Source organism: Scatophagus argus, chromosome 20, assembly GCF_020382885.2.
Source record: "Scatophagus argus isolate fScaArg1 chromosome 20, fScaArg1.pri, whole genome shotgun sequence".
Lineage (NCBI taxonomy): Eukaryota > Metazoa > Chordata > Actinopteri > Scatophagidae > Scatophagus > Scatophagus argus.
In genome coordinates this window covers 15553699-15572416 of record NC_058512.1, presented here as the reverse complement: position 1 = coordinate 15572416, position 18718 = coordinate 15553699, and the positions used below count along the sequence as shown (strand labels likewise).

The 18718-nt window shown below is 39.3% G+C and overlaps 2 protein-coding genes across 2 annotated transcripts; both read right to left on the bottom strand.

The window, feature by feature from the left end:
• Positions 1–1007: 1007 nt before the first annotated feature.
• Positions 1008–10451, bottom strand: zgc:92275 (cholesterol 7-desaturase nvd). The gene is made up of 7 exons (XM_046375866.1): positions 10021–10451; positions 6669–6857; positions 5374–5552; positions 4945–5070; positions 4104–4223; positions 3599–3775; positions 1008–2284 (listed from the first exon to the last, which is right to left on the bottom strand). Exons 1-7 carry the CDS (start codon positions 10418–10420, stop codon positions 2123–2125), a joined length of 1353 nt encoding a protein of 450 aa, XP_046231822.1. The 5' UTR covers positions 10421–10451; the 3' UTR covers positions 1008–2122.
• Positions 10452–12395: 1944 nt separating this feature from the next.
• On the bottom strand, positions 12396–17293 carry LOC124051755 (bile salt-activated lipase-like). The gene is made up of 11 exons (XM_046375409.1): positions 17207–17293; positions 16624–16771; positions 16412–16531; positions 16115–16312; positions 15860–15990; positions 15376–15483; positions 14470–14584; positions 13995–14181; positions 13691–13894; positions 13192–13401; positions 12396–13078 (listed from the first exon to the last, which is right to left on the bottom strand). Exons 1-11 carry the CDS (start codon positions 17267–17269, stop codon positions 12886–12888), a joined length of 1677 nt encoding a protein of 558 aa, XP_046231365.1. The 5' UTR covers positions 17270–17293; the 3' UTR covers positions 12396–12885.
• Between the last annotated feature and the right edge of the window lie 1425 nt (positions 17294–18718).

The window sequence follows — 18718 nt, the reverse complement described above, 5'->3', positions numbered from 1 at the left end:
TAAAGCCTCACAGCATTCGAGTCATCAGTAATTAAGTCAGTAACGAGTCGACAAAGAGACAAACAAAAAGGAATGCTGAAACTGCACATTCTTACAGACTTACTCGCAGGTTTCCAGCAGCAGGAAAAGGAACACGCAGTTAAGATATCAAGAGCAACACGTTAACATAAATGATCAGACCTGAAAATGAGTAAAGACTGACTTTAAATAAAGGTTTTCAATGTGTAATTTTCAATAAATGGATCAAGGTGTGAAATTTAATATGAATATGAATCAAATAAAGGTCACAGAGATTGTTATTTAATGTTTTAAAAATCTGTGCGATTTCTTGAAATTCAGCTCTGGTGGGAGTCACTCTGTAAATATAAACATGGAACTTTGGATGAAATCTGCCATTCACACCCTGACCCAACCGCTCCTAGTTCAAACTCTGCATCCACTTCCACAGCTGTAGAAAGGCAGCAACTACTGCTATATAAAAACCCCTTACTTTTCACCTCGTCCTCTTCCTCATTACTATCTGTTCATGAATGTATCTGCAATTAGGCTTAAGGAACAAATCATGTTTTGGGAAATTGGCTTCTTCGACTTTCATTATTACAGTGAGATTAGAAGATCAAAATCACGTCTGTGTGGTAACACAGCTATAATCAATGTTTTTATATTATCAGTGGATGACTAGTTGTACGTGACAGGGAGTGCTGAACATTGTGGACATTTAACAGTTAAGTGCCAGATATCTCTTCTCAGAAGTTAGCAGTGAGTAAACAGGGCTAAACCAAAGATTACTGCACATATGCTGGATGTGTAAATAAGGAATTATTTGCCAACATATTAGCCACACAAGCTTAAATGGTGATAATAATGCCAGTAGTGTGTGCACAGCATCAGTTATTGTAGGTTTACGTGCAGATTTGAAGTCAGGACACAGTTAGCCTAGCTTAGCATAAAGACCGACAGCAATGGGGAACAGCCAAGCACTGTTTAACTTAACAACAAAACCATCATCATGTTGCATTTTGTTGGTTTAATCTGCACAAAATGAGCTCCAAAAACAGTTAGAGACTGTAACTATTTCTAAACAAAGAAATGTCTGTCTGTGCTGCTGAGCTATGTCTTTAATCCTCTCTGTGACTCATATTAAATATGTAACCATTTACCACCACAGTTTCTGTACTTGATAAGGCAGCACTAACCCACACAGTACCAGGAGATATCACTGGGTCTAAATTTTCCACATTACAACCTTTCATTTTCTCTTTTTAGAATCAGGATGTGAACATAACTTTTCCACTTATCCAAAAGCACAATAGCACTGGCCATGTAAATCCTAGTCATCCTATCATTAAATTAAATGTAGAAACCTAAAAAGTTTAAAAGTGGTCTTTTAACTTGTCATTGCACACTGCTGTGACTAGAAAATCACTATCAGCATGCTGCTGAATAACCTGTGATCCCAATCAGAGAACAAACACAGCTGCCATTATACCTGTGGCTGAGGCACTGGCCAGTTTGATTACACAAGAAAGATTTAAACTTAAAATTTCAAAGGCCAGAACAATAATTTCTAACCTAAATAAAGCCAAAGCAAGAAAGACACAACCAAATAGTAATATCGGAAGTAACATACTGCAGAAGGATCATCTAGCATGTAAAAAATCACACAAATCATTTAAAGAAATCATCTAAAACAGTCACTCAAGCAGACTGATTAAGACTGTTACTGGCTGTAAGTTTGTCACAGTAATAACATTTTTCACAGTAAAATGGCTTTGATAGTCTGTGCATTATAACAAGTAAGTTATGGTGTTTGTAGTATTGCTTCCTTCGAAGATTAGCAGTCTTTCACAAAGATCTCACATTATAGACTGAACCCACTCAGTTAGTTATACCAGTCCAACAGGCTGGTGTGACAACTGCAGGCACTTAAGGATTCAAAGCTGGAAAGCAGGTTTAACGTTACGTTCATCCAACAAACAGTGCAGGTCTCCTTTCTTCTTTTAATTCGTTATAAGTGACAGATAAAAATCAATCCTGGACTCCCTCCTCTGAGATGTCTGATGAAATTCAGCCCTGATCTGACGTAATCTCGGTTGATCTCTCCTCCTGGATTTCAGGGAGGTCAGAAGTCCAAAGTGTCGCGCTGGTACTGCAGCCGTGGGCTGTTCTCGCTGTAGAACTGACTGAACCAGCGCCTGTGCTTCTGGATGGCTGAGTCTTCCTTCACGAGGAGAGGCTTGGAGATGTACTTCTTATTATTCCAGATCATCACATCCCGCTCAAACTAGAGCCATAAAGAGATGAAGAGAGGGTCACTGGACAGACTTGTATAGGTTTATTTCATAACATATTTGTTTTCATGCTCTGCACTTGCTCCGTTTTACTGTTTTTCCCCTGATAATCAAACAGGTGGCACAGTCAGGACATGCGGAAGATTTGAAAAGAGCAGACTTTCACTTAGCACTAACAGGACCAAGAATTAAATAATAGCTAAAAGAATAATCAGTATTTTGTACTGTGGGATTGCAGTGACTTATTATAATCTATCAGCAGGGATTTCTGTGTGAAGTGCTGTTAATTAAATCTCTCTTAAATCTTCCCATTTTGGTCTCTCCACAGTTGCTCCATCAGCTGCTGAGATTTGGCATTTCAGTCCACCCTCAAACTCCACCTCAAACCCTCCTTCAAAACTGGGTTTCCTCTGGTGGCTCTTTGTGTTATTACCACATGGGGAAACAAAATGGCAAAGTAATCGAATTATCTTTAATCATTCTTTTTCTGAACTCAAATGAAGTAGCACAGGATTGCAGAAAATGAATCTCAACCAAACATACCTGAACACTAACTCCAGTTAATCAGATAATTCCTCATTCAAATCAGAATTTTGCAAGTATTATATCATTTAATTGAGGCAATGTTCTTATAAAAGTGTTTGTTAGCAGGCATCATTTAAAGTTTTTGAACAGAATGTGTGTATATTTCTCAAAGGTACATAAGAACGTGTTGCTGTTTGCGTATCTGAATATTAACTCTTTAGCGCAGCATCTTGGAGGAGGAAAGATTAGCAAATCTCTTCTTCTCTTTTCAGCCAATTTATGAGTTTCTTGTTAAATCACTGACTGTGTTTTTTCACTTCACCACACAGTAATTATCAAGTTTAATGAGGACTATTTACACCTTTTCTTGTGACTGTGTGGTGTTACTTCTGGTGGCAATGAGGAGGCATTGAGGGACTGAACCAAAGGCAGAGTGGGAGGCAAATGCACACAATGATCTCTTCACATCAGAACAACTTTGATCTACAAGTGATCTTATCATGTACAGTTTTTCATGCAGTGTTGCTAATTTTTAAGATTAGATGTATACTCCTCCCAGTTCCGTAATATAGCCACCTGCTGTTGCTGGACTCCAGGTGGTTAATGATGAGACTGACTGTAAGATCAAAACTATGACCTACAAGAGGCTTAAAAGTGCCATGAAGCCGCAGAAATGTGGAGAATTTTGTGTGGGCCATCACTGTGAGTTAACCCTTTCACAATACACGTGGACAATGGAGGACTTAGTGACAGTGACAGCAGAAGGTAAGTGTGTACTGCACCTGAATGCATTCAGCTTTGAGGATGAATTTGGGCACCGGAGGTGGGATATTGGACTGATAAAACATGATGTGAGAGACACACTGCAACAGAGGCTCCACTGGAGTCACACAGTGCATGATAAGACCTCGACCCAAGAAGCTGTGGTCGAACCGCAGGAACACAATGCCAGGACCCACCTGAAACACAGACAAACATATGATAGCTGCAAACCTGTCTGCCTGATTCATAATGAAAATATGTACAATTACGTGCATAACCAGAACATTCATGGATGTGTTCATATGCACCAGGTACAGATGATCAGTCTGAAATTCAGTGAAATTCAGTTCTGTGTTACTGAGTTAAGGTACAGTAGACGTTTTAAAACCCTAGCAATGTGGTTCAAATCCATTTTAATTTCAGAGTAATTATTGATTAGATTATTGACTATAAATGTAATTTACAAATCAGTCACCGGAAACTGGAATTGAAAAATGTACAAACTGCAAGCTTAATTTACTGTACCTGTCTGGCCACAACATGAACATCAAGCAGAGGCCAGTGGAGTCCAAACACAGTGAATGAATGTTTCACCAACATCTGAGAACAATGCTGGTTGGGCTCTGACTCCGATTCCCATTGAACCTTTAATAAACACACATACAGTGTCATTCAAACATGGAAATACACTAGTTCAAAAATACACACACACAAAAAAAATAAAATAACTAGGTGTGTGATCCAAGTGACCCAAGGGCAGGTTTTACCATTTAACCCAGAATACCTGATTGTTTATCTGGCTTGGCTCAGTAAGTGAAATTAACTCTACACTGGGTAATTTCCTGCCTCATTGTCTTGATACCTCTATAATAACTGACTTTATTTTTTTAAAATAGGCAGCATTTAATGACATCTTACATTTTTTTGACAAAACAAATTAAACCCAAAAATCATTTAATGCATTAAGCTATTCACGTCACTTCAAAAACAGTGCAACACCAGAGAGCATTTTCAAAAAATCCAAATGTAAAATCATGCTGGTACCACAATCCATTAAAAATATTGGTCATGTCATGTCAACTTACCATAAAATCCCACCCACCAAGTGTTGTGCAAAGCACTGAAGACAACAGATGGATCCAGAACATTTGACACTGAACAAGCTGGAAAATGACTGAAGCAGAGCAGCTGGGTCAAAGTAACCCATCCAGCTGCTCTGACTCAGCATGAGCAGCCCAACAACAGAAACAGAAACAACCCCACATTTTTTTTGACGACTTTTGACTAAGATCAAAATATCGGAAAACTTTGGAGAATAGAAAAACGGCATCACATTTATCATGCTTCACAATGGGAAAATCTTTACCTTCCAGTCATGTCGCAAAAATTCCCAGGTTTTGCTGTTGATGTGACGCAGGTCCACTCCGCTGACAATGCTCGGCGTGTGCAGGTGAGCCAGGTGAGCAATGTCTGCTGCATTTTCAGGAATCTCCTGTGGGGAGGAGAATACACAATGTTCTCGTGGTTTGATGGTTCTCATAGCCAAAACACATTCTCCTCCCGAAGAGTGTTGTGCTGAATTGATGTACAACTACAGAAAGTGTATTTTCTGAGGATTCAAAGTACATCGTTGGAGAAAGTTATTGGTAATTTTTCCCTTCAGCCACAGTGAGGGAAAATGTTTCTTTATGCAACTTTAAAGACTGTATTGCAGAAAGTCAAACATCTAACAAACTGGTTTTCATCTTCAAGCAAACTAAAATATCTTCATGTGGTGGAGTAACCCTGCACCTACCTGTATGTGGGCATTAACAAAATGTTCAGTTCTCCCCCGATAGACCCACTCGCCCTTTGTTACTTCCTCCTGCTCTGGGACCGTCCACTGAGGTTCTTTTCCATCACAGTGAAACCAAACCAGGATCTGGCCGTTAACCTCACAGCTTGTCCAGTGACGAACCTTGGCAAACTCTGGCACTGAAGGATGGATGAAATCATCTCTTTAGTCAGCATCTAGACAATCAACCATTCACCCCTAATGGTAGATATTCCACACAGCAAAATTAAGAGTTAATTTTCCGGTGCTAGACAAAAGTGTAGACAAAAAGACACTGTAAAAAGTTGATTTAACCATAAAGGAGTCAATTGTGTAAGAGAGTTGGTGTCATTGGGCGGTGTTTAGAACTCCTCTCCTAATGCGTCCTGATGGATTTCTATCTCTAGTGTTACACAGAGCTAATTTTTAACTCTGGATAGAGTTACTTTAACATCGGATCTGAGTTGTGTTATTAACACAATCACGATCATTTGTCTACATTATTTTTGTTTCACCTGTGAAAACAAATATCAAAACCTTTTTCAAACATAAGGGCCCTGAGGCAACAAGGTGACGGTTGGTCGTCAGTCGACGTGGGCACCATCTGCAAGCATTTATGGCCATTGTTTTTTGCTCTATATCTTCCTAGGTCTGCACTTACCTGCAGATTTCGGCCAATTAAGCATGACGAATCCAAGGCAAGAGTGTGCACACACACAAGGCTCTGTTTTATCTTTTATCAATCTAGTGCTTCTTTCTCAAGATAGTTTGTACATCTTCAGTCCTTTCATTTTTTAAATGTTGAATACAGACTACTGCCACCTGCTGGTGGTATGGAGAGCTATTTCCTCCCACGCAGGTGCAGAATGTATGTGGTCGTTGGCAGCAGCTGAAGCGTTTTCACCGCAAAGGCAATCCAGGAGTTGACCTTTGTCATCACTAGTTCTGTGATGTCAGTTCTTTGCAGCACTTAAAAATTATGTGTGTGATAGGTTATCAATAGTATCGCTACTGATAGTATCGATTCTGATACTGATATTATAACAAATATGTTGGTATGTGCCAAGGTGTGACAAGGAAACAGTGATCATATTTTGTGCACCTAGAACTTTTTCCTTTTGTTGTCTTATCAAAAGTGGTATTGAATATTGTTTTTTTTTTTAAGTATTAACGTTTGAAATTCTGGTATCATGACAGCTTTGTTAATAGTTCTTCACATCACATTTTTTTGTAGAATAAAAAACATCACTGGACACCACCTTCAGTTCAGTTCATACCTTTTTCTGAATACGGGATCTTGACACACTTGCCATCATTCCCCTGAAACTGCCATCCATGAAATGGGCACTCTATGCAGTTTCCCACCACCTGTCCTCCCACAGCCAGGCTGGCTCCCAGGTGAGGGCAGTAGGCATCCACCACATAGGCCTTCCCATTTTGGCCTCGAAACACTGCCACCTGCTCACCTAGGATGATTGATTACAGAAGGGATAAACACAAAAAATGTCACCAATGAGCTACCCCTAAAGAATAAATTGTCAACTGAGAGGTACCAAAATCACAAATTTTACACATAATGCGACTTTAAATATTTGTTTTTGCTTCAACCACCCTCATCCATCCTTAGCAAATGACATGAAGCAATAATCTGATGTCACTGGTTTAGATGATCTGCTCTGCTTAGGTTCCAGGGACAGATGACAAACTCAGTACAGTAGGTTCACTTGGTGTAATGCGTAGTCAGGCTGAATCTGTGCCCAGTCAGACATCACATGTGGAGATCTGTTCCTACTGTATGTGTCTTGACTTTTGGCTGACCCATGGATTGATCCCAGATTAGCACTGACTCTGTGATCGTGGCTGAGAGTGCCTAGTCAGGGTACCCAGTAAAATTCTGAGAAATGCAAAAGAAGGACGTCCAAAAATAAGAGGTGACACAGTACCGCACTGCTGTACTGTTGTAGGGCAGAACTAAACCAGAGCGCAATGTGTGACAAGAGCACAGGGCGAAAGGCCGCCTCTGCAGAATTTGATATGAGTGAGACACTGCATTCATTCACAGCAGGATGCAGATCCTGAGGGAAACAAAGTTTAGATTTGGATCAGCAGAATTTAGGACAGTAAAATGTCTGGGTGGCTGGAGGGAGGACGTGTGCTGAAAGGGATGAGAGGGTGAGAGAGGAGACCAGAGAGATACTGTATGTAAGAAAAATACAATTCTGTCTTATGTATAATGGACAGTCAGATTTTCTGGATCTGTATATTTATTGTTTTCCAACATGTAGAGTGCACCCCTGTGTTTTTCTGGCAATCCCTCATCCCCACTTTGGCAGCCACTGAGCTGCATCACATTTTTTAGTGTGAAGGAGCTTTAAAACCTGCTACACTGGTGCTCCATTAAACTATTACTCATTCATTTATCAACAAAATAAAAACGAGAGGGTTTGCTGCACAAAAACATATTGCAGACATCACCTTGATCTTGAGGAAACTTTTCAAAACGATTAAAACATTTTATAGATGAAAGGTATACGATGCAGGTCAGTTGCTGTTTGGAAACAAACCATAAAAATGTGAAATTAGCAGAAAGATAGCTTTATGTTGAGTTTATAATATTATATTATAATATTTTTTTAAAGAAATCCCTGCATAGTATATGCTTATATGGAAAATAACTGCTAAATGAATTGGTGATAAAAAAAAATAATCTGTGTCACTCTGAAAGGGCAGGTGTTCTTTTCAGGTATAAAACCTTTCCTTTTCTGTTTGTTTGTTTATGACAGGTGATGTGACAAAACATGAAAGCGCCTCAGTGCTCTTTGAAATCTTTTTGAGCTGAAACTCAAAGAAACTCTCTGAAGAGATCAAACAGTTCCACCGGATATCAGCACGATAATAACAAATCTAAAATATGAAACACACCTCAGTTGAAGTATGCCAAATCAATCGTTCCCACATCAATGTGTGAAATAAATTTCAATTCTGTAACAGGGTTAGTACATACCAAGCAGCACAGAGACATAAATGTGACTATCAAAAGCTTTTAAAACTGTCAGTGATGAGTTGTTGTATCACAGATGAGTGAGGTCTGATGAACAGGGACTTTAATGACACTGCATTTTAAATTCATTGCCAGCTTTGCAGCTGTAACACCTTCCACTCCTCTGGGAAGACTTTCCACAAGATTTTGTGGGATTTTTTTTGCCCATTCATGCAGTAGAGCATTTGTGAGGTCAGGTACTGATGTTGGACCAAAAGGCCTGGCTCACAATCTCTGTTCCAGTTCATCCCCAAGGTGTTTGATGTGGTTAAGGTCAGGGCTCTGTGTGGGTCAGTCAAGTTCCTCCACACCAAACTCATCCAACATGTCTTTATGGAGCTTTGCTTTGTGCACTGGTGCACAGTCATGTTGGAATAGAAAAGGGCCTTCACCAAACTGTTGCCACAAAGTTGGAAGCATAGCATTGTCCAAAATGTCTTGGTATGCTGAAGCATTAAGATTTCCCTTCACTGGAAGTAATATGCCGAGCCCAACCCCTGAAAAACAGCCCCATAAAGAAGTGTGTCTGGATACTGTTGTCCATAGAATGTAAGTGCAGCTTTACTTTAATTATGTAATAATTCTGTTCATATCTATATAACTAAAATGTCCCGTCTCCATGACACCAATGCACAATTTAAAGTTTGATGGACAAGAAACAATAAAGCTTTGTTCAAAAAGACATTGTTACTAGGCAGCATAATCCCTAAAATACTCTAACAAAGACACTAAGCCATTGCATTTCAATTGCATACTTAAAATACAAAAAAAAAAAATGCTGTAATATGACCTTGTGTCTCCTATCCTGGTAACCGAGTGTTACTACACTCCTACCTGAGACAGGACAACAGAGGCCAGGTGAACTGAATTAACAAGGCCGTAGAAACTAAAGTGAGAAGTGAATGTAATACAAACTGAAAATAATTTGGAGCGATGGTTAACTATGTTAACTACTATGTTAAACGCTCTCCAGCTTATTTGTGTGATATTTATATGACTAAGTTTTGGGAATTCGATTCACACTCTTTAATGTCCAAAGCAGTAAGGGCCATTTAACATTAGTAATAAAGTTTACCTACTATACAGCCTACCATTTTAAACAAAGCATGAACCAGATGACTTTGACGAACTTTTCCACACCTGAAAAAAATCTCTGACTATCTTTTAATGATAATTAGCCTCTTAGTTCAACTGTTGGCTGTCTATCAACTTTAGCCCACAGTCAAGTTGAAACAGAGAAGCAGCAATTAGTTATCGATGTGGCAAATAATTAAGGACCAGAAAGTCTGGATTCATTCCCCTAAACATCAAACTGTTGAGCCTGCAGCTCAGGCAAGATCTTTTTGAGCTTCTTCAGGCACCTAACAAATATGATTTATGTTACACTAACACTTTCATTTTCTGCTTTCAAAATAAAAGACCCATGTTTTCAATATTGCTTTAATATTGTTCCTTGAGCTCCACCTTCAGACACAGACAGTATGCGTCAACTTTGACCTAAATGCGTCACACCATAAAACATTATCGTAGGTAGTTCCTTTAGTTATTAATTGTTTCAAGCAGCCTAGTGTCAATGCAACTTATCATACCTAGAATAGAGACATTTTTGACTTGGCCTCTCTCTAGCAGATGGGAGTCCAGCACTCGGTACCAGCCGTTCGGATAGACCGGAGGCAGCTCTCCGGTCTTCCTCCTGCGGCGGACGTCGTTTGCAGCCTGTGCTTTGGAGCGACCGTCCTCTGCGATGTATCCCACGTCATCAGGCGCCCTGAGCAGCTCCAGGGGACAGAAGATCAGCCTGTACAGCCAACTCAGGACGAAGACGGAAACGGTGATGCAGAGCACAGCTGTAATACCGAGCAGGCCCGTTTCACTCCACAGCAGGTACCCGTTGTCTCCCAGCGGGTCTCCTGGTAAGACAAGCATCACGCCTACTCCCAGCCCAATGACAGCACCTACCATCAAAGTGGACATGTTCTCACTTATCATCCTGGCTGTCTGGTGTCTCCGTTTTGGAGAAGAGATCAGACGCTTTGTCTAAGCCACACCCAGGGGCAGCCCTATCGGACTGTGTGAGTACGACAGATGTAATCTTATCTGCACAATGATTTAACTCAATAAAAGAGAGAATAAAAGTGATTTCATTCATTTCATGACAAGCTGATGTTAATGCCGTGTGTCTCTGTATGTAGAATACATCAAACATACGCGTTTCTGTAACTTTTTTTGGAAATTAAAAAGTTTATGTGCCCTTCATCCTCATTTCCATTCAATTTCCATATGCAATACATTCCAATTTTATGTTCCTGATAATGTTTCCTGCTCTATTCCATTCTACACATGTACTTCAATGTTCGCATGAAATAATCTGTCATACAGGATATCTGATGTTTAATAAATCACTGACTCTATTTTAAAAGGACTTGTGTTACTTTGTCAGTTTCCAGTTAACTAGTAACCAGTCTTGTTAGTAGTTAGTACTAAGTTGTGTCCAAGAGGATGAGGACACATGAACAAGTATGTGGACATAATTCCTTTATTTATCCCAGAGGGGAAATTCTTTTTCGTACAGACACTGCACTTTTTCTGACCAAGAAAGAAAGTGAAAGATATTAAAATAGGATAAACAACAAAATAAGTATAAATCTAAAAAAATACAGGTATTTGCATGTGTAACATATATACATTGTATATATGTGTCCATCACAGTGCAGGGTTTAACAGTTTGATGGCGACAGACAGGAATGATTTCCTGTGTCGCTCTGCACATTGTGGAGAGGGTGAGAGGGAAAGTCCAGTAAAGTCCTTATTTTGGCCAACATCCTCCTCTCAGACGCACCTGTCAGAGAGTCCAGTTCCTCTCTTACAACATGGCTGGCCTTCTTAATGAAAAAATGACCTGACGTTAATCTGCTGCTGTAACAGAATTTGCTCCCATTAATGCACCAGTGAGGTCCAATGCTGCTTTGGGGGCTCTGTGTCGGCCAGACTTATTACACATGTTTTGTGCTCATCCCAAACCAAGAGATTTATGCTTGGGGCTTTCTAAAGTTATAGAAATCACGGTACAACCATGCCCCCTTCTGGCAAGTTTTGGAATGCCAGCCAAATTTACATGGCACCACGAAAGTACAATACAAAAGTAATTCCTCTCAATGTGTAAGGTTTGAAATTTAAATGCCCTCTGTGTCAGAGCTTCAGAAGTCATTCCACCTCTCATGTAAATTTGCTTTGATAAAGCACAAGGGCTGACGGCTCTGTGGTTTTTGAGCTCTTTATCTATGTACACACAGGTATACAACTCTGCAGACTTTGCTCAATTATATAACTCACAGTACATTGCATACTGAACAAAAGGGCAATTACAGTGTTAAAAAGGAGAGAGACATCAACATAACAAATCTGAAAAAAGATATTTGACTGTATATAATAAAGACATGTCATTAACTCATCAGCACTTTGTCTGTGTTTGTCTTATGATGTCATGATGGTGGCTTATTTGGTCCAACAGTACAGGGAGCAAACAGAAAGCCATGGCAATTCATTTTGTTCCCAGGATCAAAATTAATTAATTTCACTGTAAACATGTGCTGTTTTAAATGCTGGTACAACTGGGAATTTGACAACATGTCTTTCAGTCTGTGAGGGTACAGGCCCAGGGTTTAGGGGGGCACTGGAAGTGGCCCAACCATTCAGGAATCCATCAAGAAAACACAAACACAAACTCCTCCTCCGTCTTTAAAGATGGTGTTGTTGTGAGGCTCCCCTCAGAATGAGCCAACATTCCTGACAAAAGGCACAAAGAGTGCTTTGACCTATTGGATCCTGAGGCTTTTAGAAAGTGGGACATTACCTTGGCTGATGAACACTTTCTTTAAAAGGTCTTCAGAATATGTTGGATGGAATGTAACAGGGGTAAAGCCTGATCATTTTTTTTATTATGATACCCATAATAACATGCCCACAATAATCTTTTCTAGCTGTAGTCATATGAGCCAGCCATATATTACCTGGGGACCTCTAGTAATATGTGAAAATTGCAGTGTTTGTGATGCAAATTGGCATCCTAGTGCTTTGGGGTTATATTTTTTTAACATCTGTTTTATAACAGAAAACATGTGTTGACCAAATATGATGCTAATCTTCATTCATAATGTGCAACAGCAGCGCTCAATTGTGCTCTGAGATCAGCTTGGAGTTTAACATGAACGATGACAGAGAAGGTTTGGAATAACAAAAGGTTGTCGTAATCAAGTACAACCACAAAAGATCTGTTACTTGATCTAAATGAGTTGCAAATGTGTATTTATGCTGTTTTTAAACATCATGTATTCCACCAGCCTTAATGAACTGAAGCTGTTGAACCACATAAAAAGTCCCTGAAAGGTTTCTTTTACTCATACAGTTCATCGCAGACAATGATTTATTTATATGATTGTCATCTTTTTTCTGCATCACTGAGCATCTGTGACACCATGTGATTGGAGACTAGGAAGGATGGTGGTCCAAAGGCGAACATAACGTAGCCTCATCCCCTGCCCAATGGAGCTTTCATTCATCTTGCCATTGATGTCCAGAAACCATTGTCCAGTGCTGGTAAACGCAGGCCAAGTCACAGGCACTTTCAGGTCTCCTTTGTTGGGGTCTCTGTGAGAATAAGTAGAGGAAAAAAATATACGTGTGGAAGCATTTATCAGTTCTGCTACAAAATAAAATCCTCAATGTCACAGTGCTGCACATACATATACAGAGTTTTTTACCCAGTTCTAGCAAAGTTAGTCCAGTAGGCAATCATATAGCCGGACAGGTCTCTGTGTCTGTCTCCATAAGCCTTCGGTGTGGTGAAGGGTTTGCCAAAGACGTACTGCAGGTCATCAGCGTGGTCGGCTCCCACCCAGTCATGGTAAGGTTTTCCTGGTCCAGCAAATAAACTGGGCTCAGACATCAAGTAAGAGTATGTACGGCCAGACCTGTTAAAGACATCAGAGCCTGTTTTATCTGCATCTGTCAACAATCTCATCATGCTGGTGTCAAACTTTGCCCTTAACCTGCAGAGGCATAACGAAAACCAATCTTTTCTTGAGTTTTGATTACTAAGTCCATACTGAGGAAGTGTTTGAGAATGAGAAGGCTGTATCGGAGTGATAAGAGCAATCTTGGTCCTTTGCTCTTCAAACAGCTTTGGTGAAAGTTCAGTGAAAGAACACACACCTGCAACAACGAGCTTTGAAGGCACAAGAGTCAAGCAGTTGCTCTCACCTGGCATTAGCAGCATGCAGGTAGATGGCAGTCTGCACAGGAACTAGAAAGATGTAATCAGTCCCGATGTCAATTGCAGTTCTCTTAATGGTTTTCTGATTGGGTGCTGATCCCCAGTTGGATGAATATTCAGCGAAGGCAACCTCCAAACCAGCTTGCCCCTTTTCTTTGATATAAGCAGCAAGGAGCCTCTTGACATCTTCTCTGCAGTGAAAATAAGACAGAGAGCTACGTTAATAGCTGTCTTTGGGAGGATTTTTCTTGACTGGCCACCGAATAAGACTCCTTCTCAGATCAGCCTTACACAGGAGTCTCTTCATTCTTGTTACCAAGGGAAGGAATGTCTTTTGAAGTGAAGAGGTGTCCATCCATGTCATTAACCCCAGCAAGGTAGTCAATTTCAGCAGCGTTGTGGAACAAGTTGCTAGGCTGATCTGGGACAAAGTCTCCATCAACAACAGGAGACAGCAGCAGGTTTTTCACTGCCGGATCTGAAATAAATTTCATGCACATAGTTACATGGTATTACATGGTTAATTTGTATGTAAAGCATGTTTTAGCTCAGTTTTGAAAATAACCATGAAAATTCACTGTTATGCATTAGTTTGAGGCTTCATGACAGATTTTACTATTGTGGCATAAGACTAACTGCAAAGGACGATGTTATCAATTTTAATAATATTGTTTGTGAATCTTGATTTCCTGTTACATATTCTAAATAAAGATGCAGTTAGATCTTTGGATGTTTTTGCTCTGCTGGCAGAAAAAAAAAAGCTCACAATCTGGAGAGCCTTGCGTGATGCGGGGGGCAGCCATGGTGAGAGTCCCAGCATCAACTGATTTCAGACAGGCCACCATCCTGTCATCAGTGGGGCAGCCGACCTTCACAGCAACCTGAACATACGGCAATTAAACATGTTAAACGTGATGAGAGAAAATGCCAGTGAATGATGGTTTTCCATTATGATAACTTACCATTTGGCTTCAGAGATGCTAAAGCTTTCATTTTCTAACTTCTTCGGATAAATCATAAGAGTTTAGGCAAAAGTATGGGCACAATGTCCTAAAGCCAACAAACTCGTAATGGACAGAATGCTTATTCACTATCAATTAAAACAAATTTCACAGGCGGATTGGTATAGGCCAAATCTGAGTCAGTGAGCACTGAAGTATTCAATTCCTGTGGAAGTTTTCATCTTTTATAGTTTTGCTGCATCACACGTGGATTTAAGCAGCTTTTTTTGATTCTGATAAACAGGAAAAAAAAACTGAACATAGAAACTTGAATGAATATTAATGCCTGTTATTGATACAAAGTTGACAGCGAACATTCACTACATGTATGTAGCAAACACAGTGTATACACAACTTAAATACAAGATTTCCGTAACATAGTGATGATTCAGTATGTCAGTAGATATCTGGGCAATTAAATGTTTGAATTCCAATAGCTAATATCAGTTTTGAAAGTTAAAACATTTACAACAACATAAACATTTGCTAATGTGTATCTATATTATTTTCTTGGAACAAATGGATGGTAAAAGCCTTAATCATCACTTCATATGGAAATCATTTTCATACTGTTTAAAAATTAGGATTGAAATCATATAATCCTATGAAGTTAAATGATGATTTCTTTATTTTATTTTATTTTATTTTATTTTTTTCTGACAATAACATACCTCATCTGCAACTTTCCTTGGATTCCTGTTCATAGACCAGGGGCAGAGGGCAACACCACTCTGGGAAATTGCTCTCTTGAACAGTCCTTTGTTATGTGGGGAGAGAATCTGTGTAAAATACATTAACAGAATATGAAATTAAGGCAGTTGTGTTTATTTGCCTGGTTTCGGTATTGGAAAAAATGATAAAAGAGCATTTTTCAGGCCCTAATCTTGCCATTAAAAAGGAGCTGTTCTACAGGCATGTGTTATAAAGAACACTTTCTGAGTTAGTAAAATATGTATTCATGCTTTAGCAAATATATTCAGGAGGGTTATACACATCAACCAAATTGATTTTTGCAACCCTAAATGGCTCTTATTAAAGCATTGCTTAGCTATATAATATTAATAAATTGTTTTATTATTTTTTAACCATTACTAAAGCCATTGGAGGCCATGCCTTATTAGAAGGTGGTACAGTGTTTTTACTAAAGAACCTCACCTGGAAGCTGACACTAGCTCCACCTGCAGACTCTCCGAAGATGGTAATGTTGTTAGGGTCTCCTCCAAATGAACGGATGTTCCTGTGCACCCAGGCGATGGCAGCATGCTGGTCCCACAGACCATAGTTTCCTGTCATGGTGACATGTTTTGATTCAAAAGCATAGCCAGCAAGTCTGCTGGCACACAGGCAGTTTTAAATGTTTGACTGGAGAACTGGCAAATTCATAAATGTTATCCCATTAACTGTCCTTACCAGGTAAACGAGAGTCTCCTGTACTGAGGAAGCCCAGTACTCCCACACGGTATCCCACAGACACCACAATAACATTGCCTTTGTCTGCAATTTCCTGACCACTGTACAGATAGTTATTGAGAAAATTCGGTCCCATTGAACCGCCGACCATGAAGCCTCCTCCATACAACCAAATCATGACCGGCAGATCTGATGACACTTGGGGCAAATAAAGACAGACATTTTTATTTTACAAGCAAACCAATCAACTACATCAGTGATTATACCATTAATATATAGAAACACACAAAAATCTACCATTTCGGCCATGAGGAACCCATATGTTAAGGTAGAGGCAGTCCTCACTACCAAAACTTGAAGTCTGGAGCAGGCTGATCTGGAGACATCTCTTAGCAAACTTTGTTGCCTTTAGTATGCCTGGGGATATAAACAACACAGAGTGTTTCTTCTCAGTGATGAAGGGATGATTTTGCAGAGTAAGTGAGATTTGTGAGCTGCTATTTACACACCATCCCAGCCAGGGTGAGGCTTGGGTTTCTCAAATGTTCCAGGCTTGGCAGCAAAGGGAATTCCTTTGAAAACATCCACAGAGCGAAAAAGACCGAGAGGGATATTTTGTCCCCGAACACTGCCACCTTCGGTTTGTACCACACCAAGCTAGAGACACAGGGAGACAAGAGATGTCACCTTCATCTTGACAAAAAATAATAACACAATTTCACAGGCTGCGTATCTTAAATGTAAAATGTATCTTAACCCATTGTTCCCTTTGATGCACAGACAGTGTTGTGACAATAAATTCTTTCTAATTCCAATGGCCATGGTACCACTGAATGTGACTTTTGAAGAAACTGAATATATTCAAAATTGTTAGAATATTCTAATTATAGCAAGTGTTGAATTTCAAGCAGAAACATTTTCAATCACAGAGAGTTGGCAGTGATAATGCAAGCTCAATATAAGGTAGACACTTTTTTTTTTTAAAAAAACAATTATCATATTAAAGAAAATACCTGATTATTATTATTCCATGCAAATCATGCATGCTTTTGACTGACATATTTGAAAATTCTTATGAGTTGAGATTCTTACGGAGGCTGCTGAGGCTGCTCCCAGAGACAAGATAACAGCCAACAGAATCTTCAGTTTTACCATGGCTGTACAGAAACCGGCGAATGTCTCTCCAGATGCTTATATACACGAGACCTCGCTGCAATAGAATAACTGGTAACTAAATAGTAACCAGCTGTTTACTCATGGTACACAACCTGTCATCCTGGGGGCCAACTGACCATGATTTGACCTTTAAGGGAAACAGCCTGCTGTAAAATTATATATGCCCACTGAGATAGGACAGAAGGTTTGATTACTTCAGTATTTTGGAGAAATTCTTCAATAGAAACTCATGTTCTCAACTCTGGTCTTCACTTTGTTTCACTATCTTTTATTTAAACAAACCGAAACAAACATGTTAGTAATCTAAATGAATAAATAAAATGACAGCCAAATATGGGATGTTAACACAGCAAATATTTTACAGGCCTGTAAGAATGTTGTTTTGTCTTTTGATATTCACTACATTAATGACATATTAATGCATGGAAAATCTGAATGCCTGGCAGTCCTTGTAAAGTGGATAACAAAGCAAATGCTTCTGTTGACTTAGAGTAACAGGTGGAGTGATTCTCAGATTAGCAAAGAGCACATGGTTTGAGATGAGATAAAACCTCTAAAATAACCCCGGTGTGCTGATGCTGGCTGAAAAATATATTTGAATTTCAGTATTTAGTTCAAACCACTGATTAAGAGAGGCCAAATTCTTTATAAATCTTCCTGCCACAACAAACCCATGCAGATACTCCTGTTGACGATTTTCCTGCAAACATTGAAGGAAAATATACAAAGTAAATGTCTTGTATTGGTATTTGTTGGAATGGAATAATTATTTGCTGCAATGAATAAAACTGAATGTGAATGTGTTTCTTTTAGGGTAATGCTGTATTGTCATTTTTGTTAGCTGACAAAAAGTTCCTTTATGGAAGTAACTATAACATTATTTTTATCATAAAGCTTATGTTTGCTTTTTTCTGGGTCTATCACAGTTAGTTGATACGGTGCTGCTGTTTGGCAGACAAATCTAATGACTTATAAGTGGAATTGAAGTTCAATGGTCCAGAAAGGCACCAGCACTTTTTCAAAGTATCTGTAACAGCACAAAAAATACAGAAAAGATACTTTAAAATTTAAGAAAGGCAATAACAATTTTTTTTCTCAGTGTAGCTGCTAGAACTGCATTTTCCTAGTTTGTGTAGAACTTATTACTTCACTACACTTTAATTTGCTTTTGCAGATTACTGGATTCAGGATCACCTTAATGCCAGGCCACAGCCGGTGTAAGGGGAAATGATTGCTGAACTCACCATTTTTCTATATTTAAAGCTTTCTATTTAGAAGAAAAAAAAGAGCCTATCGGGCACTTTTATGGCACTCCTACTTTAATGATACTAGCAAGCTGGATATAGTCCCTGGTCAGGATATATCAGGTACACCCATAAATACAAAACATGAAATAGCTTGCTCATTGCCTCATTTTTTTCAATGAGG

Excerpts from the sequence above, each read along its gene's own strand:
- zgc:92275 (XM_046375866.1), bottom strand. The coding sequence starts at position 10,420 with ATGATAAGTGAGAACATGTCCACTTTGATGGTAGGTGCTGTCATTGGG. Across the intron at positions 5,071-5,373 it reads TTGTTAATGCCCACATACAG|GAGATTCCTGAAAATGCAGC; the intron begins GTAGGTGCAGGG and ends TCCTCCCCACAG. Across the intron at positions 3,776-4,103 it reads TTCATGTTGTGGCCAGACAG|GTGGGTCCTGGCATTGTGTT; the intron begins GTACAGTAAATT and ends TCTGTGTTTCAG.
- LOC124051755 (XM_046375409.1), bottom strand. The coding sequence starts at position 17,269 with ATGGTAAAACTGAAGATTCTGTTGGCTGTTATCTTGTCTCTGGGAGCA. Across the intron at positions 16,532-16,623 it reads GCCTCACCCTGGCTGGGATG|GCATACTAAAGGCAACAAAG; the intron begins GTGTGTAAATAG and ends TTATATCCCCAG. Across the intron at positions 16,313-16,411 it reads GGTTCCTCATGGCCGAAATG|TGTCATCAGATCTGCCGGTC; the intron begins GTAGATTTTTGT and ends ATTTGCCCCAAG.